The 24557-nt window shown below is 44.4% G+C and overlaps 1 protein-coding gene across 1 annotated transcript in view; it reads left to right on the top strand.

Annotated features, from left to right (window-relative positions):
• Positions 1-24557, top strand: part of GHR (growth hormone receptor) — a 114866-nt gene that overhangs the window by 35453 nt on the left and 54856 nt on the right. Inside the window, exon 2 of the mRNA XM_081213299.1 lies at positions 13858-13944. Coding sequence (XP_081069425.1) covers positions 13875-13944 — 70 coding nt within the window. The 5' untranslated portion in view covers positions 13858-13874. The remainder of the gene's footprint in view (positions 1-13857; positions 13945-24557) is intronic.

The raw sequence follows: 24557 nt of genomic DNA, 5'->3' as shown, positions 1-24557 counted from the left end.
TTCTGCGACGGGAAGCAAATTGAATATTTGCCCTATCAACCCAATCAGCGACGATAGCCTGTGCCAAGCACGACTGTCTTTTTCTGTAGTACAAATGAACCTTAAGCTCAGTGAGTGTAAACCATCTGTGACCATTCAAAGCCTTCTTTCTATAAATAAGATTTTCATGGGACAGCATGAAACCATAACCCTGCAGGCACAAAGCAGATTTGCCTGATTGGCAAGGAATCAACTGCATTTCCTTTTTCTGAAAGGGTAATTTGAGAAGCACAGTGATGGACTCTGGTTTCTTTGATGTGCCATTGGCCCCAAGCAGGAGTTCCTAGACTGGTGGTTTTGGTTTTTGGTTTTGTTTTGTTTTACCAGACATTCCTTTCTCTCCAATAAATGAAACCCAGCAAATCTGAATATTCTTCTAGAGATGTGAAGGCTTTTTTTTTGGAGGGGGGAACCAAAAACTGGGGGGGCAAACAGATCCCCCCCAGGCCTTCACATCTCTATTTTGAAAACCCAAATAGGCCTGTTTGGGACCAATTCATATGTTGGAGAAAGAGCCCAGTAGTAGACTATTCCAGGCTCAGTGTCCCTTGTTATAAATCCTTAGCATCTTCAGGCTGGACCAGGAATGATCCCTGCCTGAAACCTTTGAGAACCATTGATAGTCAGTGGGGTTAGTACTGAGCTAGATGAGCCAAAGGAGAATAAGGCAGCAAGTTGAGGCTGATGGGAATTGTAGTCCAAAACCTCTGGAGGGCACCAGGTTGTGAAGACAAGTCTAGATGGGCCAATGGGCGAACTCAAGGAAGGCTCTGTATGTCCTTTCCTTTGGCCAGTGCAGCAGGGTGGCAGACCACTTGACTGTCCACCTGACATGCTTCAGATAACTTTATGACCACTACTCCATAGCAATTGTTGTTATACAATTCCATTCACCATATAGATGGGTTTATGAAGCATTCCTGTATCCTTCTGCTGTGCTGAAGAAGAATTCCATGAAACAGTGGGTATATCCAGAATCACTGTTCACTACCTCTGTTTGCGGACTACTTCAGCAGCGCTGGACATCATAAAACAAAGCTTTACGGCTTGTTTTCACCAGATAAGAATCTGACCCATTGCTTCTTTCAGAGACTTTCATAGTCTACAAAGACTTTCAGAGACTTATAAGACTTTCATTTGGTTCTATGTTTTCAAGAGAATCCATCAAGAGTGCATATGTTGTGACTTTCAGAGATTTATAAGATTTCTGTTTATTTGGTTTTGCAGAGAGTGCATATAATATATTTCATACTGTTCAATGTTCTGTATAGATCATATAAAGAGTTTATATCGACACTGCATGGTTGTACTTGGTCAACGTGTTGCTTTGGATATTTCTGATCCCTCAGAACCTGACATGGGCTTGAGCCAATGCAAGACTTGAGTTTTTCAAGGAGCAGCGGTTCCTGCCCAGTGCTTGTTAAAAGCAGAGTGGGATCTAAAATAGAATTTGTGAATAAATCTCTTGAAGCCCCTTCTTAAGGGTGTCTCCAGATGATCAGCATTTTGCTGCAGGGATTGAAGCTCATACCAGATTTTTAGGTTTGTGCATTTCAAGTGAATTAAAGCTCTTGCTTTGCTCCAGCACAACAAAAGCCAGACTTTTGCAGTAATGGGGAAATGCATCGAAAACTGTGAGATGAGCAAATGATTAGAGGGAAGACCTGTAAACAATTTCGGATGGATGGTTGTTGTGAACGAACCTTCCTCTAAGCAAATCAGGAGAATGCTCAGTAAAGACCATACATAATCTAACCTCTGAATGAGCTTTGTGCAAACAGATCAGAATAAATGCTGAATAAAAGTTTGCCTGTCAGCATTTAAGCTTACCATCCCGTCATTAAACCAAAGTTACAGGGTTTTAAGAGAAAGAGAGGGAGATATGTTTGTATTTTACTGGTTGGTTCCAAGGTTGGCTCTCCAACCTGCTGTTGAATTTATTAAGAAAATCAATTGTGCCAAGACACCTCAACATCCCTAATCGGTTTATGGTTGTAGAAATTTACTCCTCAGGCAGTAAATGAGATCATCACACGCCTGCAAGTTTCCTGGCTGTGAAACATTTATAAAAAATCAATTGACCACTGTAGAATGAAATGAACTCTTTTTGTTCTTGTTTTAAAAAAAGTATAAGATGCAAAGTAGTTTTATTATGTCACCTGCAGCCTTTCCTTTATTTGACTTAGTGTATCTTAAACATGTTTACTCCAAGGTACGATCCCCTGAGTTCATCGGGACTCAATCCCCCCCCCCAACCAGAGTCCATCTCACTCTATATTGCCAGCAGTGATGGTCATTGACAGTCTGTGCTTTCAGACAACGGTTTCTCTTAGTCTATCTGGAGATGCAGGAGATGGAACATAGACCTTTTGAATGCAAAGCATATTCCTCAAAAATCGATCTGCACATCTGCCAAGTTTGTAACTGCCACTTCCCATCATTCAGCCCAGGAGCAGCCTTAAGGGGGGTACTCTCTACATGTTGTTGGACTCACATTGTCTCTGACAGTGTGGCAGATGGTCAGGAATGCTGGGAGTTGCAATCTAGCAGCAGCTAGAGAGAGCATCAAGTTGTCTACCCTGCTTCAGGCTCTACTGCTGCCCACTTTAGACAAGGGCAGAAGACACCAAGCACTGAGCTGTGACTCTTAATCAGATTCTGGCAGTAACCGGTCATGCCAGATCATTAGTCTGCCTTCTAGCTTAAGATACTCAAGGCTGGTTGTATGCTACAGAATCACAGAATTGTAGAGTTGGAAGGGACCACAAGGACCATCTAGTCCATGGGTAGGCAAACTAAGGCCCAGGGGCCGGATCTGGCCCAATCGCCTTCTAAATCCAGCCCACGGACAGTCCGGGAATCGGTGTTTTTTTACATGTGTAGAATGTGTCATTATACAGTGGGTTACATACACTTCAGGTTACATGCGCTTCAGGTTACAGACTCCACTAGCCCAGAAAAAGTACCTCAGGTTAAGAACTTTGCTTCAGGATGAGAAGAGAAATTGTGCTCCGGTGACAGCACCGGGAGGAGGCCCCATTAACTAAAGTGGTGCTTCAGGTTAAGAACAGTTTCAGGTTAAGAATGGACCTCCGGAACGAATTAAGTACGTAACCCGAGGTACCACTGTATTTAAAATGTATCTCTGGGTGATTTGTGGGGCCTGCCTGGTGTTTTTACATGAACAGAGTTCTCTACAATGTGTGCTTTTATTTAAAATGCATCTCTGGGTTATTTGTGGGACATAGGAATTCGTTCACCCCCCCCCCAAAAAAAATATAGTCCGGCCCCCCCCACAAGGTCTGAGGGATAGTGGACCAGCCCCCTGCTGAAAAAGTTTGCTGACCCCTGATCTAGTCCAACCCCCTGCAATACAGGAATCTTTGTGCCCAACGTGAGGCTCAAGCCCACTACCCTGCGATTAAGCATCTCATGCTGGCTCACTATTTTGGCAGTGTTTCCCCCCTGCCTTTTGCACTGCCTTTTGACTGTTGCTGTTGCTGAATGTTTGAAGATTCTGGACAGATTAAAATAAAGTACTTCTTCACACAGCTCATAGTTAAACTATGGAACTCCGTCCTTCAGGACGCAGTGATGGGGCCACCAACTTGAATGACCTTAAAATAAAAAGGTAAAGGGACCCCTGACCATTAGGTCCAGTTGTGACCGACTCTGGGGTTGCGGTGCTCATCTCGTTTTATTGGCCGAGGGAGCCGGCATACAGCTTCCAGGTCATGGGGCCAGCATGATTAAGCCGCTTCTGGCGAACCAGAGCAGAACACGGAAACACCGTTTACCTTCCCACTGGAGCGGTACCTATTTATCTACTTGCACTTTGACGTGCTTTCGAACTGCTAGGTTGGCAGGAGCTGGGACCGAGCAACGGGAGCTCACCCCATCACGGGGATTCGAACCGCCGACCTTCTGATCGGCAAGTCCTAGGCTCTGTGGTTTAACTCACAGCGCCACCCGCGTCCCGGCATTAAAATAGGATTGGACAAATTCATGGAGGATAAAGCTACCAATGGCTACTAGCCGTGATAGTTATGCTCTGTCTTCATGATTGGAGGCAGTAAATGCTTCTGAATACCAGTTGCTCGGAAGCACAAGAGGTATTCTGCTTCAGTGTTTCCCATCTGGGTGGTCACTGTGAGAATGAAATGCTGGTCCGGCAGGCTCTGCTTAGGTCTTTTATGACTGCAAGTGCCACGCAGGTTCCACAGTGTGCAAAACCGGTGGTGGCAAAATGAGTCAGAAATCCTTACTCCGCGATCTGATCCAGCGCGGTAGTTCTCATGCTCTTATGGCCTCCGTCTACAGCCGAGCCAGGATTTATTCGGCGCAATCTATTCACCAGACTCTGCTGGCTCGCTGGTTTGCAGACATCCAGGGGCCTGTTAATCAGTGCATTCATTAAGCTGCATTTAATTGCCCGGCAAAGATGCATCCTGTTCTACACAGAACATAGTAGCTCTTTCTGTTTACTTGGAAATCGAAAGGATGCATTAATTTGGGGGTTATGAAATAGTCAAAGACCATTCTTTAAAACAAAATAAGAAATGTAAGAGTATAAGAAGAGCCAGCTGGATCAGGCCAGCGGCCCATATACTGTGGCGGGGAGTTCCATAGTTTAATTACGTGCTGGGTACTTTTTTTAATTCTTCCCAAATCTTCCAACATTCAGATTTCATTGGATGTACAGTACACAAGTTCTAGCATTATAAGTGAGGGAGAAGAAGTTTTCTCTGTCCATTTCCTTCATGCCATGCATGTTACTTTCCTTTTCTCTAAACTAAAAAGTCCCAAGTAGTGCAATCTTTCCTCAAAGGGGAGTCGCTTCTTCCTGTTGATCATTTTCATTGCTCTTTTCTGCAGCAATGTGTATTTATTTAGTAACGCAAAACACAGGAACTGGGAAGCTCTTAAAACGGAATTGTTATAAATCTAGTGTCGGCAGTTATTCTGAAAAAGCTGCTCCATTTTTTAGCAGAGTTTTTATTTATTTACTAACAGTATTTCTATGCCATTTCTATACGGCCTAGGACCCTCGTACCTATGGGACCGCCTCTCCTGGTATGTCCCACAGAGGAACTTACGGTCTTCAAACAAAAACATCCTGAAGGTCCCAGGTCACAGAGAGGTTAGGTTGGCCTCAACCAGAGCCAGGGCTTTTTCGGCTGTGGCTCCGATCTGGTGGAACGCTCTGTCACAAGAGACTAGGGCCCTGAGGGATTTGACATCTTTCCGCAGGGCCTGCAAGACAGAGCTGTTCCACCAGGCCTTTGGCCAGGGCACAGCCTGACTCCCTCCTTTGGCAATCTTCACAGAACTTTAGCCTAATGGTTGCCATCAATTTGATTTGAATTAATTTTATAATGAAATGATTTTAGAATGTTGTACTATTTTATTGTTGTTAGCCGCCCTGAGCCTGGCTTCAGCTGGGGAGGGCGGGATATAAATAAAATTTATTATTATTGTTATTATTATTATTATCCTCGTAGTTTTCCCAGACCCCAGTAAGCAAGCCCTCCGCCTCAAGGAAGGCAATTTGGGGGCTCCTGACTTTGCACAATTTCCACCTTTGTGCGTGGACCCCTGGAACCGAACCCTCGCAAAAGTGGTGGGTCTACTGTACACCTTTAATTGTTCAGTGCATGCAAAGCCTGGCTTGGCTCTTCGACGGCTTGTAAGGCCTTCCAGCTAAACGGGTCTGGGCGCCCTTAGCACTTTCGGCTACTTCAGATCATGCTTTGCACCTCTTCTTCACCCACTCAAATTGTGATTCCCTAGAGTGGTTGCTGACAACACACACCTAATATGTAAAGCAGGAGGTCCCTATGAGTCTGAGGAAGAGGCCACTGAGGAGTCTAATAGTATATAATTGGGGGGACGGAACAGATGTCGAAAAGCCAACTTGTACACGAAGAAATACGGCTTTTCACTTGAGGCCTTTGTGTGTGTGGCTCAGCTGAAAGGAGAAATGGTCTCCTTGTTGCCCGTATCATCTCATCCTTCGAAGAAGTATTTGATAGCTCCTCCGTGGTGTGCTTCCTTATCAGGTTTCGCAAAAGCTACCTAGCTCCATCGCAGCAGCTTCTGGTAGTGACAGAATGTTATCAGATCATGTGAGGTTCAGCTGGGGCTGTTATTGAGGCTGACATCTGCAGTGCCCGGTTCTTCCTGGAAAGCGAGGCTCTGATTGCAGGCTGTGTTCAATAAACTACGTACTTGAAAGGTCATTCAAGTAGCAGGGTGAGAATTTCTTGCTTCACAGAAACTGTCACTGTTGCGTGCGCCCATTTCAGTGGCCCTCCCGTAGGTGGCAAGGATTCCTTATGGTCCTTATTTGTATTGGAGGTGGCTACCCGTCCCTCTTGAGACTCGCTGGAGAACAACAGAGAGTGCAAAAGAAAACAAGAATTCCCTTGCTGGCTTGGAGCAAAGTTCCGTCACATCCAGAATTCCAGGCTTGGGTTTTGTTTTGGTTTTTTGAAGCAGCCAGGCTGATGCTTCTGGGCACGTTTGCAAGCTGGACATTAAGGTGAGAGCTGCCTGGTGTTTGTCTCAAGTATCTAGTACTCAAGAGATAAACTGCTTCTGACTATGGAGGTTCATTTATCTGTCATACCAAATAGCCTCTAAGAGATCTATCCCCCCTTTGAATTCGTTGAATCCTTTTTTTTTAAGCCATCATAGAATAAGTAAAGGGTAAAGGGACCCCTGACCAATAGGTCCAGTCATGACCGACTCTGGGGTTGTGGCGCTCATCTCTCTTTATTGGCCAAGGGAACCGGCGTACAGCTTCCGGGTCATGTGGGTAGCATGACTAAGCGGCTTCTGGCGAACCAGAGCAGAATACGGAAACGCCGTTTACCTTCCCGCCGGAGCGGTACCTATTTATCTACTTGCACTTTGATGTGCTTTCGAACTGCTATGTTGGCAGGAGCAGGGACCGAGCAACGGGAGCTCACCCCGTCACGGGGATTCTGATCGGCATGTCCCAGGCTCTGTGGTTTAACCCACAGCACCACCCGTGTCCCTGATCATCATAGAATAGAAACATAGAATTGTAGAATTAGAAGGGACCCCGTAGGGTTGTTTAGTGCCGCTTCGAAAATGGGGCCCGAACCCACAGCCCTGAGATTAAGAGTCTCATGCTCTACTGACTGAGCTATTCCAACAATCCATCAATGGGCTTTAAAAGGCTCTTTGGGGATTCCTTAAGATACTTGTGTGCAGAAATAAGACGTGTCATAGAGTTGGAAGGGATCCCAAGGGTCATCTAGTCCAACCCCCGGCAATGCAGGAATCGTCTGCCCAATGTGGGCAAATGCTTCTGGATTGGTTAAACACCACCTGACTTGCTTGGTCATCAGCTGTAGTGCACAAGATCACTCGTGTAAAAAGAGAGAGAGAGAGAGAGAGAGAGAGAAATGGGACTGCAGTTGACTATCAAGGGTAATTAGTAAGTAATCCAGTGATTAAGAGTGATATAGATGGGGCAGAGTTGTCATATATCTCAGTATCAACACTAGGCGTATGGGGTTTGGCCAGCTCCCAAAATCTATGAATAGAATCTATAAATAGAAGGATAAAGCAACAGAACACTTAGCTCTCATCCAGAACTAATGAAAGTCTTCTCTTTCTCCATGCCCAGTCTTTCATCTGAAATTGCATTGTGTGAACGACTGAATGCTTTGTCGGGGGGGTGGGGGTGGAATCAATGTGAACCACTTACTAGTAGGAGCAGTTCTGGCTTGTGGAATAGAAGTGTCACTGGGCATGAGAAGACCCTGTTTGCACCTAAACTGGTGTTTGGGCAAACCTCGAGCCTGATGATGCCCCCTTTTTGTATCCTGTTTTGTTTACAGTCCTGTCAGCACTCACCAATGGAGTTTGCTGTTGTAGAGCTTAAAATACCCTATGAGGTATGAGCAACCCTATGTAGAAGACACGTACAATGTCCACTACATACAGAAGCAAGAAATCAATTTGGAAAAACTTTGTTCATGAAGGAAATCAATTTAACCAAAGCTGGGAGAGGTTGAAATGGCTGCTGAGCGATGCCGATGACTTTGTAACTTAGAAAATAGCTCTCCATGCCTTGGCAGCTAGGAAATTAGGGCAAAAGAACTGGCGGTAAATTGCAAAGGGGATTTGTGGATTTAATTTGTACATTTTATATGAGATCTGCCTTTTATTCTATGCAACGAAGAATATTAGTAGATCTGGATGTGGTTTTACAGTATATTTAGTGACTGTTGAATGTATTAGATGTTTTAGGCTACTGCAGTAAAAGTTTATGATGATGTAGAGTTATTTAATTGTAAGGGGCCAAAGGCGTGCCTCATCCTTATCTCTGCCTGAAGACAGAACTACTCACTCATCAGTCTTCACTAGGGATGGGCAATTGGTCACCATAGCATCTGATGTGAAGGACCCATGCGCTCCCACAAGAGGCAAAGAGGTTCTTTAGAAATGCCCCAGTAGGAACAGCCATTGATGTTCCCTGCCAGAGAACATTCTCCCCTCCTCCTGCAGCTCTGCTGCTCCTCCTGTGTGAGAGCCAAGAGACAACCAAAAGGCAGGCAAGGAAGAAATTCTGGTGGACCTCTAGTTATGGTTCATATTGCGGGAGGAAAGGTCTTGAAGAGAGCTAACCCTGGGCTTTAACTAGTGCAGGAGTGAGTCACTGTGCAAAACCAAGTTTGCTGAGCCTTCAGCCTTTGCTCAAGACCAAACAGGACCCTTTCAAAAGAGGGGTGGGGGAGTACTGGCTGGTTGATTGGCAAGCGATGGCAGCAACTAGGAGGAGCCTGGCAGGATCATTCTTGGGTGGGCAGCTCTCTCTCCCAAGATGGTCCTAGCGCTGTTTTGGGTGAGAAGGAAAAGAGGGCCTGCAGCAAAGAGGAACCAGGAGCCAAACCTATTACAGTGGTGCCCCGCAAGACGAATGCCTCGCAAGACGGAAAACTCGCTAGACGAAAGAGTTTTCTGTTTTGGAGGTGCTTCGCAAAACGAATTTCCTATGGGCTTTCTTCGCAAGACGACAATGTCTTGTGAGTTCCTGCTGGTTTTTTCCCTCCCCCCCCTTTCTAATCCGCTAAGCCGCTTATCAGCTGATCCGATCAGCAGATAAGCCGCTAAAAGCCGCTAATAGCACTAATCCGCTAATCCTTCAATGTGCTTGCTTCGCAAGACGAAAAAACCGCTAGACGAAGAGAATCACAGAACGGATTCTTTTCGTCTTGCGAGGCACCACTGTAGCTGGCTTTGGTCAGCTGTGGCACTAACTCTGTACCATAGCTGTCAACGTTTCCCTTTTTTAAAAGGGAAATTCCCTTATTGCGAATAGGATTCCTCGCAAGAAAAGGGAAAAGTTGACAGCTATGCTCTGTACCCTCATGGGGGGCTTTTGCCTGGCTAGAATGTGTCATTGAAGATACAAGTCTCATCCATTGCTCCACCCACTTTCGTCTCTGGTCCTGCCCACCACTAACAAATGGCCCCTGGAAGCCTTCTCCATAAAGGAAGGTGGATCTCTGGGATGATGATGATGATGATGATGATCCTCATTCTTGCCTCATATGGACAAAGCATTTCCAGTAGGCTCCACTCCAGCTTTTGCCTGGGCACTGGCATGTTCATTTCTTTATTTCGTGGGTTGGCAGCCCTGCACCGAGATTGTGCGTCTTAAGTGAGACTTCAAGCTTTGCTTCTTTGGGTTTTAGCTGTGCCCCTGGCTGGAGTCCAGCCCAGGCACAGCGCCAGTCCCAGGCACAGCTGAGCTGCTTTGGCCCAGCCAGTACTCAGACACGCCTAGGGTGTAAATAAACCCTTTCCCTGACAGGCCCAAGGATCTCTGCAGCCTCTCCCGGAGAAAAATAATAATACTCTGGAGCCCATTCCTTGTTTTATTAAGTAGATCCTTTTAACACGCAAGCCAATTTTCCCCTTTAAAAACGAGCCTTTCCTAAAAGGGAGGTAGCATAAAATATGGTGCGCTGACCAAAAGAGGGCCAGGGGTCCTACACCTTTAAACAGAATTGCAAACCAGAAAAAGTACGAGATGGGTCAGGCAAAGGAAAGAAGATGGGGTGTTGTTTTAAAATCAAAACAATGACTTGTGTGGCTTATTCCAAGGATTCTACCAATTCCCTAGTAAGGTACAAGGAACTATTAAGCTTTCAAGAAGTGTAGCACAGTGCCTCAAGTTGCTTCCAGACAACCAGTTTATTGAGCATTTATCCTGATTTGTTTGCAGAGAGGTCAATCAATTAATCACATGCCTTGAGACACACATGTCTCAAGGCGATGTACGTAATGCAACAAAAACAGCACAGAAAATAGCAACAGATACATTTTAAAACAGTACATTTTAAAAAACCCCTGGCAGAGACCCCTGCGTCCAGCTGGGAAGTCAGGTCAAAAGAAATGTCCTCAATTGTTTGTTTGAGAGCCTGTCGTATCTTGACAGGAATGCTGTTCCACAGTACAGGGAAAGCCACACTTTAAAAGCCCAGCACCAAGATACTGTGGTTAGACAGTGTTGTACCAAGCAAATGTTAATCAACACTTTCCAGTGCATTTCTTCCTCACTTTTCTTAGTGCAGAAAGTCCAATTTTGGGGGTGGGGTGGGGAGAGAGTGTGTGTTTGTTGCACAAGAATACTAAATCAGCTGTAATTGCACCACTCAAACTTGCTGGTAGGTGATTGAGTCCCGTCCAAAAATGGCAACAGTCTAGAAGCACCCTAGAATGGAACTTCATGTTGTCTTGGCAGACCCAGGTGTGCTGAGATCACGAATGTGCGGCTGTCGGGAGGGGGCCATTGTAGAAGAAAGTTCGTGAGCAGGAAGGAATGAGTGCTTAACGCCTGCTGATTCTAAAAATTCCTCCAAGGCTGTTCATCGCCCTGGCCAGACTTACCTCTGGAATTAGAGTCCAGTTTGGTAGTGCTGCGCTGTGAGCTTTCTGCAGATTGGGGGGGGGGTCATGATGTTAGGGGACCTAAGCATCTGTCTGGCCGTCTTTCAGTCTGCTCAAAAAAGGGGTCATCCTATTTATAATGCAGCAAGGTTGGTGCCACTGTTCTTTGAAATGGTATCATGAGAGGCATCCCATAGATTCTCTAAAAATAACAGTGTGATCGGCTTGCTAATGCACTGATCTTTGCCACTCGAGTAATCTTGAATTTGCCCCCTTTCTGCGTCTGCACCGGGTTCACAGAATAAAAAGAGCACCTTGGCTGCAATCGCAGCCGCTGAAACTCAGGAGATATCTTGCACTACATTCCGGAGCATGTGGACTGACTCAGAAGTAAATTCTACTGAGTTCTGTTGGGATTGCTCCCAATAGAATTGCAGCCTTAACTTATTTTTATTTTTCCTAAAGTTATGCTCAGCAGAACCCATTTGATAATTCAGAAGCTATTATGGATAGTTTCTAGGGAACACCATAAAAGTCACCCATTGCATTAAGACTCGCATCTCCTCCAAACAACCTGCTTATTGCACATTCCTCTGCTTGCACAGAACTTATGCGGAGGTTGGATTATATTTGGTCTTTGCTGATTATTTGTTCTAATTTGTTTGCAGGGAGGTCATACCACAATGAGCATTCCTCCTGATTTGCTTGTGGAGTGTTCATCGGCTCATCCTGCACTTTCAGTACATTTCCCCATTGCTTTCCTAACTGGAAAAAGTCAATTTCTTTTCTTTTCAAGTGGATTTGTTGCATTAGGGCAACAGAGCCCTTTAATCTGCTTCAACTGTGCAAACTTAACTTTCCTGGCATGTGCTTAAATCTCTCCCACTAAATATTGACGATCTGGAAGCACCCTTAAAGTACAGTGTTCCAGCACTGCAAACTATACCTGTTAAAATTGCCTTTTTTTACATAGCTTTTAAAGATGCACGAGCCTTGACCTCTTTTTCACATGATCAACCTAGGGAGAGCCTGGGTCAGAATTGGGGGGGGGGTATTTAACCATTATTTAACATCTTGCAGAACATACCACAAACCCCAACTGCCACTGGTTTGGAGGGGTCCATTTATCATCCATTTGTTCTGTTTTAATGCACCATGAAGCAGATTCCTTAATCCATCGGTAACTATAAACCTCCCTTCGTGTTCCTTTGTCTCATCCTTGCTTTGCTCTCAAAACATATGCGTGTATAAAGGCTATGTAGAAATGTGTCCCTATGATGAGATGCTTGACAAACTGCATTTGCTTTTTAAAAAGGAATCTTTGTATGTTTGAGGAGGAAAGAGAGATGACTTGCAGCACATTCCTAATGGCCAAGCTATGCTATGGCTATGCTGTTGAAATGGACCACCTTTTCCTAACCTGGTGCCCTCCAGATATTATGGACTACAACTTCCCATCAGCTGCAGCCAGCATAGTCAGTGCTCAAGGGATGATGGGACTTGTAGTTCAGCCACATCTGGAAGCCACCAGGGTAGGGAAGGCTAAATTGGGTCAGTATGTACTCCTCGTTTTAGAAGTTATCCATTATGTGACCATAATCGCCGTCTAAACGCTAGCCAGGAATTCAGTATATGCAGCGAGGTCCAGAACACTTTGATTTTGAATGCAAAAAAAGAATAGGAAAAAAGTTTTGTGCATCTGTTTTAAGCATAGCTGAGCTTGATCTAATGAGGAGAATTCTGACATTGCTGGCATTTAGCCACTTACCATTGGCCTCTGCTGTCAGCTGTGGGAGAGGAATAGCTATGAGGCCTGAGGGCTTTTGCAACTGTGGAAGTTTGTGGAGGGATTTAATTCCTTCCAGCTGGCAAAGAGTTCTGTCTCGTTTCCATTGGGCAAGGGAAGGCCTTCAAAATCGGTCCCATTATGTGGAAATCTGTGTGCATTTCATTTTTCAAGGGCAAGAACTGAGACGCGCTTTCTTCTATTTTCTTTTTTGCTGTTGCAAGTCTTGCCATGAGTTGTTTGGGGAGAATGCATAAATATATTTGCAAAGGACAGCACAAAAGTCTTTTCCCTAGGGAAAATAGTGCAAAACGGAATAAGTTCTTAGCCCTTCTTTTACACTATATAATAGTGAATACCCACAAACATTATTCATGACTTTATTTGGACTAGCTTATAACTTCTTTGCTGACCTTTTTTCACGGGCATTATATCCCATTTTAATGTTGTTGTTTATTATTACTATGTTGTACACTAAGTGATTTTTAAAAAATAAAGTATTACATGGTTTATAAATGCTTATAAATAAATAAATTGTAAGAAGAATTAAAACATTGCTAAAGTCCATTGATTTCACTGGGAAAGATTTAGGCGCATGCTGGGTGTTCTCCCTGAAATCAGCAGGACATAAAAGTGCTTAATTTTTGCTGGATCATATCCACTCTATTCTTGTTCTCTGAAATCGGCTAGACTGACGCCATATATCTGTACTGGTTTAATACTCCCCTCCCACCCCTTGCCAGGAAATAATAGTTATATGGGTAGGCCAGATGGATCGCTAATGGAATCGGGTCCATCTTCACCCAGCTACAACCCCCGGACTTCTTTGTTGATGGTTATACCCTAATTAAACCAATATAGCTCATGGAAATTGTTCATTGCGTGCAGTAATTCCTGGCCCAGTAGCCTCCCTCCAAGAGTGGGATTTACTGTCTTGTACAGTGTATAATAGGCAGTAATATTTTACAAGGCAATAACGTTTATTATAATCTCCTCCTCAACTCCTTCCAGCCACCCAATAAACTAGGAGACGGGTGAAACAGAATTTTACATCTTACAAGTGGTTAATGTAATGAGCTTGACATTATTGTCTCTTTTCACAGTTGTGGAATCCAGAGGCATGGATCTTCGTCTCTTGCTGTTTATTCTGGCACTGGTGTCTGCGAGCGATTCCTCCTCCACGGACAAGGGTGAGTGTTGGTGAAGAAAAGCTTTTGATGCACTGTTGCTGAGCTCTGTGTGATGTACTTGACACTAGATACTTGCTCACCATAGTTTTCATGCTAGGGCTGCTGTTTTTACCTTGCTTGGTTCAATGATTTAGCGCTGAACCGTACTTCAGAGAGCACTTCTCCTCATATGAACCTGAACTTATTGGTTGAGGTCATCATCAAGGGACACGGCCAGTGTACCCTAGAGGACAGGAATAGGAAACCATCTGCAACCGAGGATTAGGCCTTTTCAGTTGTGACTCCAGGGTTACGGACTGACCTTAAAGATTGTGTACTTCGCTGCCTGTCTTTTAAGTGATTTTGTAAAGCTCACTTATTGGTAAAGCCTGGTGGCATTAAGACCTACTAGTTGTTTTGTTTTCATTTTTGTGCTTTTCATTTTGAGAGCTAAGGTGATGTTTCTGGTAATGATAACATTGTTGCTTGTATATATCAAGTTCTGATATATTGTGAGGGGACCGCCTTATCCTCTAATCCAACTCTTCCCTAACCAAAATCTTCTTTTCAGCACAGGAATTATTTCTTCTTTTAATGGGTAGCCAGACCACAAAAAGGGGGAGTTATAGGGGGGAAATGGGCAGTTCAAAAATTCAAGTCATGGTGATGTAATAAGTGATAACATTGTGAAAAGGGCTTCCCTGCAGACTCTATTGCTACCCTCCACAGAGTGGTACAATTTGAGTATACATTTTACAAACAGTAGCTGTGGATATGATAGATATGCATCTATCTGCCTGTGACATTTAGTTGGGACTTTGGTTGACTAAAATGGAATATATTTGTGGAATAGGTAGCTTCTGCCTTCCTTACAGTTCCTAGCTTTAGGGTTTTGGGGCAAAATTGGGTCCGTGATCTCCTGGGGGCTATTTCCAGAGGGCTAGCCATATTGTAGTGCTGTCATAAGTAAGTTCCACTGTTTTGAGCGGAACTTACTTTTGAGTAAACACATTGAGGATTACCTGGGAGTGAGCCCCATAGTGGGACATACTTTTGATCAAGACTTCTACTCTTTGTGCTTCTTTCGTAATGCACGTTGCTCCTCCCAAATAATCCTGGGAAACGTATTTTACCCATTCTAGAGCTACAATTCCCAGCACCCTTAACAAACTGTAGTGCCCAGAAATTCGTTGGGAGAGGCAGGGACGAACAAAGTGGGGGGCGGAGGGGGCGGGCCTCCCTGGGTGCCACTCTGTGTGTGGGGGGGGGTGTGACAAGATGGCCCCTGCATCCCCCCAGCTGTAGAGCAGCCGAGGGCGTGTGCAGTCCGTTCAAGATCCTCCGAGAGCCTAAGAGGCTTGCAGGATTAGGAAAAACAGATAAATAATTTCTCTCCAAGGGAGGTACAATCCTGAAAGCGCTCGATGCTGAGAGGTCTGGAGAGGGGAGTATTAGGTGGAATTTATTTGCGTACGACTAACTAGAATGGGTTTCCGCATATCGAGTTGCCCGAAAGAGTACTTGTGTCTTGTCTGATTTATAAAGCTGCATGCTAATTTTTGTTTTTTAATGTGGGGGCTGTGTTTGCCAGGCAGCTGGAATGCCTCTCAACTGCCAAAACTGTGGAGAGGCCTCTTAGATGTGGAACCAAGCAAAGGAGCGCAGTCTATTTGTTCCAGTATGCTGCACTGAAAGGAAGATATTTTCCGGCCTGTCTTGCGTGGGACATTTTTTAAACTATTCTTAACATTGTTCACATGTGTTTTAAGAATGGATGAACAGTACTCTTCAGATCGCTTAATGTTCCTTGGGGGCTAAAAAGACTGGGGGGGGGGACCCCTTTTATCAGCCTTCACAGGAATTTGCCCAAGCCAAGGAGCTGTAGGGAATCTTTTGCTACTGTTGTTAGCATAGCTGCAGTTTTTAACAGGCACTAAAAAGAAATAGGCATTGCACCTTTTCGTTTCCCTCCTTCTGTTGCAAATAGTAAAATTCGAGTTGTTCGCAAGGAAAGAAAGTGCTGGAATGTGCCACACATTTGCTCCAGATTCAGAGCCATATTCTGTGACCTTGGGGTGTTGGGGGTGGGAACAAACCTGAACTCTACTAAGCTATTTATCTGAACCATTCTCAACTCTGTGTCACATTTATGCAATAGATAAGAGGCCAGCCTGAAGCCAAAGTGCTACAAGAAGCACAGGCAATGGGTGGCCAAGACAAAAGCAAAACCTGGAATACTGTGTCCAGTTCTGGGTGCCACAATTTAAGAAGGATATTGACAAGCTGGAGGGCAAAGGAGGGCAACCAAGATGATCAAGGGTCTGGAAACTAAGCCCTATGAGGAACAATTGAAGGAGCTGGGTTATGTTTAGCCTGGAAAAGAGACTTGAGAAGAGATATGATAGCCATCTTCAAAACTTAAGGGCTGTCACATGGAGGATGGAATAAGTTTGTTTTCTTCTGCTTTGGCGGGTAGGACTCAAACCAGTGGCTTCAAGTTACAAGAAAGGAGATTCCAACTAAACGTCAGAAGGAGCTTTCTCACAATCAGAGCTGATCGACAGTGGAACGGACACCCTTGGGAGGTTGTGCTCTCCTCCATAGGAGGTTTTTAAGCAGAGATTGGATGGCCATCTGTCATGGATGCTTTATCTGAGATTCCTGCATTTCAGGACAGTTGGATTGGATGACCCTCAAGGTCTATGGGAAAGCCCATAGTACAGAGGTTGAGGGACCACTTTGCATGCCGGAGGTCTCAAGTTCATTCCCCAGCATCTTCCCATTTTGTTGCTTGAGGTGAAATGGGATGTGCCACCACCTCCCCCCTCTCCCTGCTAAAGCATCATGTACCTAGGTTGCGTGGTGGCGACTTCTGGCAAGATCTCGCTGAAATCTCATGAGCCCTGTTTTCCTCCTTCACATGATGGTAAGACTCGGAACATCTGAAAAGGGATTTTGCCTGAACTTAATCAGTTTATCCGGTTTGTATAAGAAACCAGTATGGTATCAGCTGAGGGTTAGAAGCCTACAGGGTAATTTTGTGTAGGTTTCAGAGGGGGAATCCCAGAGGGAAAGTGGGAGGGGGGGAGAAATTGAAAGAGTCAGAGGTAGGCTTCCATAAGGGAGCAGGTCAAACATCTATCAAGAGTGAACTGTCAAGGTGGCCAGTTGGGCAGAGGCGAAGAGCTAGATTGAAAGAAAAAAGGATAACAAAAATGGAGAGAAAATGAGAGGCAGTAACCCTGCTCTTGACAAAATAAGGTTTTCTGTCCCTGCATTTAAGGCAGGGGAAATAAGAGCTTAGGAATGAGTCCCAGCTCATGGAACTATATGCAAGCAAGGATAGGCCCTTTTGAAACATGATCTCTTGCCAGGGGAAGAAGCTGGACACATCCTCTTTTGTTTTGCTTCTGTAATAAACTTTGGTCCATTTGAAACCTCTGTTGTGCTGCCCTTAGGAGAGTAATAATTCATCACTCTGGAGGAGAAATGTTTTGCAAGAGCACATGATAAAGGGAAGAGCACATGATAAAGGGAAACAAAGCAGCATTTGGACAAGATGGTCCTTGCATCATCTCCACAAATCATTATCTACTGTAGGTTTCCTCCCCTCCTACTGCAAACCTGACTTTGCTGCCATAACAATCTATCTCTTAGATTTGTGATGAAACTATGCAGCTGCCTTAAAGGCTCAGTGGTAGAGCCCGTGATTTGCAGGCTATAGACTCAATCATTGGCGTCTCCAGATAGCACGGGGCAAAAGGCCTTGTCTGAAAGCCTGGAGAGCTGCTGTCTAGTCAGTGGAAACAATACTGAGCTTGGTAGGCCAGTGTTCTGACTTGGTGCAAGACAGCTTCTCTTTGCTGTTGTGTTTCTCAGCACTAGCTGTTCAAAGACGAGTCAGGACTTGACAACTAGCCATGCTGTGCCTCCACATTTGGAGGCAGTAATGTTGCTGAACACCAGTTGTTGGAAACCACAGGAGGGGATAAGTGTTCTTCTGATCAAGTTCTGCTTGCAGGCTTCCCACAGGTTTCTAGTTGGGCACAGTGAGCACAGAATGCTGGCCTAGAGGGGCCACTGTCTTGATCCATCAGGCTCTTAGGTTCTAGTGGCTTCCTTCTTCTCCTCCTAGTGCTCCTCTATGACTGTTTCTTCAAGGTCCAATAAAGATTACTTGCTTAGAATTCTACTCATGAGGCTGGACTGCTGAGGGCTCACATTAGGACCTTCCTTGCTTTAGCCCAAACCCCCTAGAATTGCTTATCCATCAGCATCTATCTTATCTTGTTCCTTTGGGAGAGAAGCCAGTGGAATGTTCGGCATTTGATAGCGTCTCTTCTGTTTTCTGTTCCGTTTAGTTTTGTTAGCCTTGTTGGCTGACATCTTCTAAGTTTTATGTGGAACTTATTGGAAGGCGGCTAGGATTCTTGTAATTTATGTTGGGTAGATGTTACTGGTGTCGGCTGAAGAAAAAGGCAAGAGAAATAATTTTCCTCCACTAAGTTGGTTGCTGCCGTTCCTTCCCCTGCAAGATGTACGATATTCTGAGGGTCACTCAAAATTTCTCATTAGAACTTGTTACCAAAATCTTTTCCCTGAGACTTCTTCTCTTCTTCCCTCCGAATCCATTTTTATTTTGTATCATGTCTTCCTTCCTTTTTAAGCCTTTTAAATTATCCGTAAGCTTCTCTAGGAGGAGTTTTGGACCATATATTAGGATTAAAAATATATATTTAGAGAAATAAGAAAATAAAATGTAACAGTACTTACACTTTGATCCTGGTTCTTGACTTATTCCTTGATTTGTCGTGCTGGTTAGCTCTTTATTCCTGACTTACCCTTTTGTTCCGAGTTCTAGCTTTCTTCTCTGTCCTATGTCCTGGTTGCTTTTCAGTCCTGGCTACTGCATTCATCCAATGCATACTGATTCCCAGCTCACCTCAGACCACTGCCTATAGTCCACACTCATCAGCAACTACTTCTTGTGAGTTCTCTGAGGGAATATCCCAGTGGCTCTTTTGGCAAATAACCACTGGCTTGCTTGTTGGAAGAGTACTGGTTTCCACATGGGCTCCTCACTGGGGCAGTTTGTCCTCTCTCCCCTGTGTATGTCGTTGTTGTTTAGTCGTTTAGTCGTGTCTGACTCTTCATGACCCCATGGACTAGAGCACACCAGGCACTCCTGTCTTCCACTGCCTCCCGCAGCTTGGTCAAACTCATGTTCGTAGCTTCGAGAACACTGTCCAACCATCTCGTCCTCTGTCGTCCCCTTCTTCTTGTGCCCTCAATCTTTCCCAACATCAGGGTCTTTTCCAAGGAGTCCTCTCTTCTCATGAAGTGGCCAATGTACTGGAGCCTCAGCTTCAGGATCTGTCCTTCCAGTGAGCACTCAGGGCTGATTTCCTTAAGAATGGATACGTTTGATCTTCTTGCAGTCCATGGGACTCTCAAGAGTTTCCTCCAGCACCATAATTCAAAAGCATCAATTCTTCGGCGATCAGCCTTCTTTATGGTCCAGCTCTCACTTCCATAGATCACTAGTGGGAAAATAGTCCTTTTTAAAAAAAGTCATTTGCATTCCTTTTCCACACCTTCACTGAATGCACCGAGGGTTAGAGCAGGATCACACCCGTTGGTCTCATGCCACACTTCTGTGCACTCAGCGGAAGATGTGAAGAGGCTTTTATGAATGCACAGTTGTAGACACCCAGGCTTTTCACACAGGGGTTTCCTCTATCACTTGGAAGGACCCAGCAGCTCTATGCACATAGAAGCCCCTTTAACATCTTCTTCAGAGGTTTAGAGTAGAGCGAGTGGATGTGATCCTGCGGGATTACAACTGTGAAAATCCCTTTGCTCAGGGTTAATCACAACATCCTGGGCACCATGGAAAGGTTGACTCTGACCTCATGGCTTTTTATGCTGCTGAATTAATTTCTACTCAGTGTGAATTCATGGGTCTGTTTCTCAGATTATGAGTCTCTTTCATACAATATTATGATGTTCTCTTTCACACTTCTTCAGAGTAAGGTAAAAATAAAGTTGCCCTGCAAAACAACAATCCTTTAGACTGCAAACTTTCCCATCAATTTCTGACACTATTGCTGGCAGAATAACTCCCTCTCTCTCTTTAACTAGATGGCAGTGATTCATTGCTGCTGCTTCTTCTTCTGCGTTTGTTTTGTGTTCATATTTGATTGTGCTTGATTTTCAGAGGTTCTCCTGCGAGCCATTATAATTCCCCCCCCCTTGATTCATTAGAAAGGTAGAAAGGATTTAATTGCACCTCGGTCAATTTTGTTGCACTTCTTAGATCAGAAGGCAGGTTAGCATTATTAAACGCCCATTGCTGATTCATTTTAGCAGACTTTAGCAAAGTTAAGGGCTTTCAAATTCTTACTGCAGGTGTCTTTCCAATAAGCATGGAATGGCTTTCGATCCGTGACTCCTATTCGGCAGTTGGGAAACTAAGGTTGCAAATATACAGTAGTGGGCTGCTAGGGCTTGGAAGTGAGGGGTTAGTTAGACCCCCCTATTGGAGTCCATCTAGGGCCATTGATCCACGCCTAAGTGCACACCTGTTGCCTGTTCCCTGATCTCAGTTGCAGGGGTCTGGGCCGCAATGGTAAGAAGGTCGTCTTCTTCTTTGGTGATCACCCATAGCCAAGTAAGATTGTCTTCCATAAACATGGTTTCAACAGTGAGTCCATAAGTGACTGTGGAGACCAGTTCTGGATCCACACGTCCTTCCACAGTGGGGACATTGGTTTCTGGGCGGGAGTTGATCACGGTGTGGATTTGCCAAGCGTGCCTTCCTCTTAGCACGTTTCTCCCTTGTGTCTTGAGTTTGAGTGTCTTCAAAGCCCATGACACCTTTGGTAAAGGCTGTTCTCCAGTTGGAGTGCTCACAGGCAAGTGTTGCCCAATTGTTGGTGTTTATACTACATTTTTTTAGATTTGCCTTGAGACAGCCTTTAAACCTCTTTTGTTGATCACTTTCGACCACTTACTGCTCTTTCAACAAGTAAGGGTAGAAATCTTGGTCAGTTGAGAAGGTTCACACTTGGATGAGCTGCTGGGAAGGAACAGGAGCTTGTGAAAAGGGTTCCAAGTCAATGCTCACCCCCAGTACCTCAGTAGACTGGGTAGAGAGATCATAGTCTCCGATGAGATGGCTGAAGACAATAAGAAATTCTTGTGTGTGATGTGCATACACTGTTTATTACACAGTGCCCTTGGAGTCTTACATTTGAAGGGTGGCGTATATACCGTATTTTTTTGCTCTATAAGACTCACTTTTTCCCTCCTAAAAAGTAAGGGGAGATGTGTGTGCATCTTATGGAGCGAATGCAGGCTGCGCAGCTATCACAGAAGCCAGAACAGCAAGAGGGATTGCTGCTTTCACTGCGCAGCGATCCCTCTCGCTGTTCTGGCTTCTGAGATTCAGAATATTTTTTTTCTTTTTTTCCTCCTCCAAAAACTAGGTGCGTCTTGTGGTCTGGTGCGTCTTAAAGCGAAGAATACGGTACTTATTAGGTGGGTAATTATTAGATAAGCAGTCTTGTTGTCCAGGTTTTTTCCTCCAGTATTTAAAAAATAATAATCCTGCAAGACTTTGTTGATCGCAGACAATAGCTGGAGAAAAGAACTGACCATGCGCTCATTGGAAAAGATGCCACTGTTATGGCAACCTTCCGATTGCTTCTGTTGTGGTCAGCACCCTAAACTGTTAAATGTCACTGACGCTGCCAACCACTCCATGGAATAGTACTCAAGACCTGAAGTTGGTCAGACTTGACCAACAAACTTCCTCCACTTAGGTTAGCCTTGGGTTCTCGTAGTGTGACGAGTCTTCATAGAGGTCAGCTTTCCAACTAACTACGCCATGGCCATTTCCCCCAGCATCATATTTTAAATAGCAATCAGATTTTTATGTTTCTCTCTCTCTTTTTTTAGCAAAATTCACTAGCAATTGCCAGGCATTTAATACATATGGCTGTGGTGATGAAGTAAAAAAGGCAGCTGAAGAGCATTTTTGAAAGCATCTAATCTCTTCTGCAGAGATGGGTCCATTATATGCAAATATACCCTGTAAATGTGCTCCTACTGCGGTCAGCACTCCTGATATTTACAAGCTTATGCTTGTTCGGAGCCAACTGCTGTACCACCCATGGCAACCAATGACGTTTGACTTTACTCCCCATGCTAGAGCTGCAGAATGGTTTGTGGCACATAAATTATTATACAACTCTCTGATAGGGAGATGGGCTGTTGCCAGGGCTCGTTCCTTCGTCTCAATCCTAGCAGACTTTGCAATAGCTGTGTTTTGAAATGCTTGTAAGCTGATTGAGCCTGCGGCTTGACCTTATGTAGACATAATGGCTTACGTCCAAGCTATCTGAAAGGCCATCTTTCCTCATACAAACCTGCCTGGGTTTCGATATCTTTGAGGACGCCCTTCTCTCAGTCCCACCACCCTCAAAAGAACGCTTGGCGGGGACACAGGAGAAGGCTTCTGGGTGGCTTCTCCCAGACTTTGGAACTCCCTCCATAGAGAATTTAGACTGGCTCCTTCCTTGCTGTCCTTCCACTGGCAGGTGAAGACTTTTTTGTTGCAACAGGCTTTTTAGGAACCGACTGCTTTTAATGAGAGGGCTGGTGCTGTGCTGTTTTATTGTAATTCATAGAATTGTAGAGTTGTAAGGGACCCTGAGGGACGTGGGTGGTGCTGTGGGTTAAACCACTGAGCCTAGGACTTGCCGATCAGAAGGTTGGCGGTTTGAATCCCCATGACGGGGTGAGCTCCCGTTGCTCACCTGCTCCTGCCAACCTAGCAGTTCGAAAGCATGTCAAAGTGCAAGTAGATAAATAGGTACCGCTCCAGCGGGAAGGTAAATGGTGTTTCCGTGTGCTGCTCTGGTTCGCCAGAAGCGGTTTAGTCATGCTGGCCACATGACCCGGAAGCTGTACGCCGGCTCCCTCGGCCAGTAAAGCGAGATGAGAGCCGCAACCCCAGAGTCAGCCACAACTGGACCTAATGGTCAGGGGTCCCTTTACCTTTAAAGGGACCCTGATGATGATCTACTGTACATCCAACCCCCAGCAATGCACAAATATGCAGCTGTCCCATATGGAGATTGAATCTGCAACCTTGGCATTATCAGCACCATGCTCTATCCATATTGTTTTAATAGATTTATATAGGTGTATGGTTTTACTTCTAGCAATCTTTAATAGTTTTTAATGATGGGGGGGGGGGTTTTGCGGAACTCATTTTTAACTGTAAACTGCCTTGAGTTTCATCAGGGTAAAAGTGGGGGATGAATGAATGAATGAATGATAATGCTTATCATCATCATCATCATCATCATCATGTATTAGATTACTTACCCATTAATCACCATAGAGTCCAGGGCAAGTTACAACAATATTAAAAAAATGCAACATTAAAATCAGTTAAAACAATTTGCAATCTGAAGAGTAGGGTGGGTCCTATATGTGTGTCTCTGTGTGTATACAGGTGTCACAAGCCAAGGTAAATAATAATAATAATAATAATAATAATAATAATAATAATAATAATAATTTATACCCCGCCCATCTGCTGGGTTTCCCCAGCCACTCTGGGCGGCTCCCAACAGTTACATGTTGAGCATACGATGCTTTTCCCAGAGAGACGTGCCTGGCATCACCTTTTAGTTTTTAATTGCCAGGCCATGGCTTTTATATTTAACCAGGCCTTTGTTTAATTCACATTGCCTCCTGGTGGTGCTCTGCTTTTAGTGGGGTTAGGTAGGACTTGTGCAACACAGTGAAAAGCCATGCAGCACATTGTGAAACTCTGTAGCAGAAGCTGGGTATTATTTATTGAGCTTCACAAACAAAATGCTGGAACAAACATTGCAACAGTGATTTCTATAATTTTTTTATAGTGGGGGTTTCTTGTGTGTGTTTTTAAAGGTCAAGTTAGCTATCAAGATTTAAAATAACATGAAATCTTTTTTAAAAGCCTTTATTTGTTGTTTGTTTTCATTCTTAAAGAAAACAATAATAGTTGGAGAAAATATTGTTTGGAATTTTGCTACCATGGCATGACCACTGTTTAAGGTGGCTTTAAAACAGGCATAGGCAAACTCAGCCCTCCAGATGTTTTGTGACTACAACTCCCATCATCCCTAGCTAACAGGACCAGTGGTCAGGGATGATGGGATGTGTAGCCCCAAAACATCTGGAGGGCCAAGTTTGCCTATTCCTGCTTTAAAAGGTATTGAGACAAATTCATGGAGGTCTTGCCTGTCAATTTCCAGTCAGTGTTAACCATGGTTTATTGTTACATTCAAATACCAAACTGTGGCTAGTCTTAACTATGTCTATAGACAAACAAAGCAGAGTCATCAATCAAGGTTTGAAGTTGGCTTGTCTACCTGAACCATAATTAAGGCTAGCTACAGTTTTTTCTATGCGTCCTAATGGTGGCCAAGAGATTGATATTGATGAACTGGAAGAATAGAGATATTATACCCTAATCAGCGGATTGACAATATGACATCACTTGCAACTTATGAACGGACTGCTTATGCACAGACTTTGTTTGAATAAATACGATAGGGTTTGGAGTGAGTTTATACAGA

Source organism: Podarcis bocagei (genome assembly GCF_964188305.1).
Source record: "Podarcis bocagei genome assembly, chromosome: 11".
Classification (NCBI taxonomy): domain Eukaryota; kingdom Metazoa; phylum Chordata; class Lepidosauria; order Squamata; family Lacertidae; genus Podarcis; species Podarcis bocagei.
This window is presented reverse-complemented; position numbering and strand designations above follow the sequence as displayed.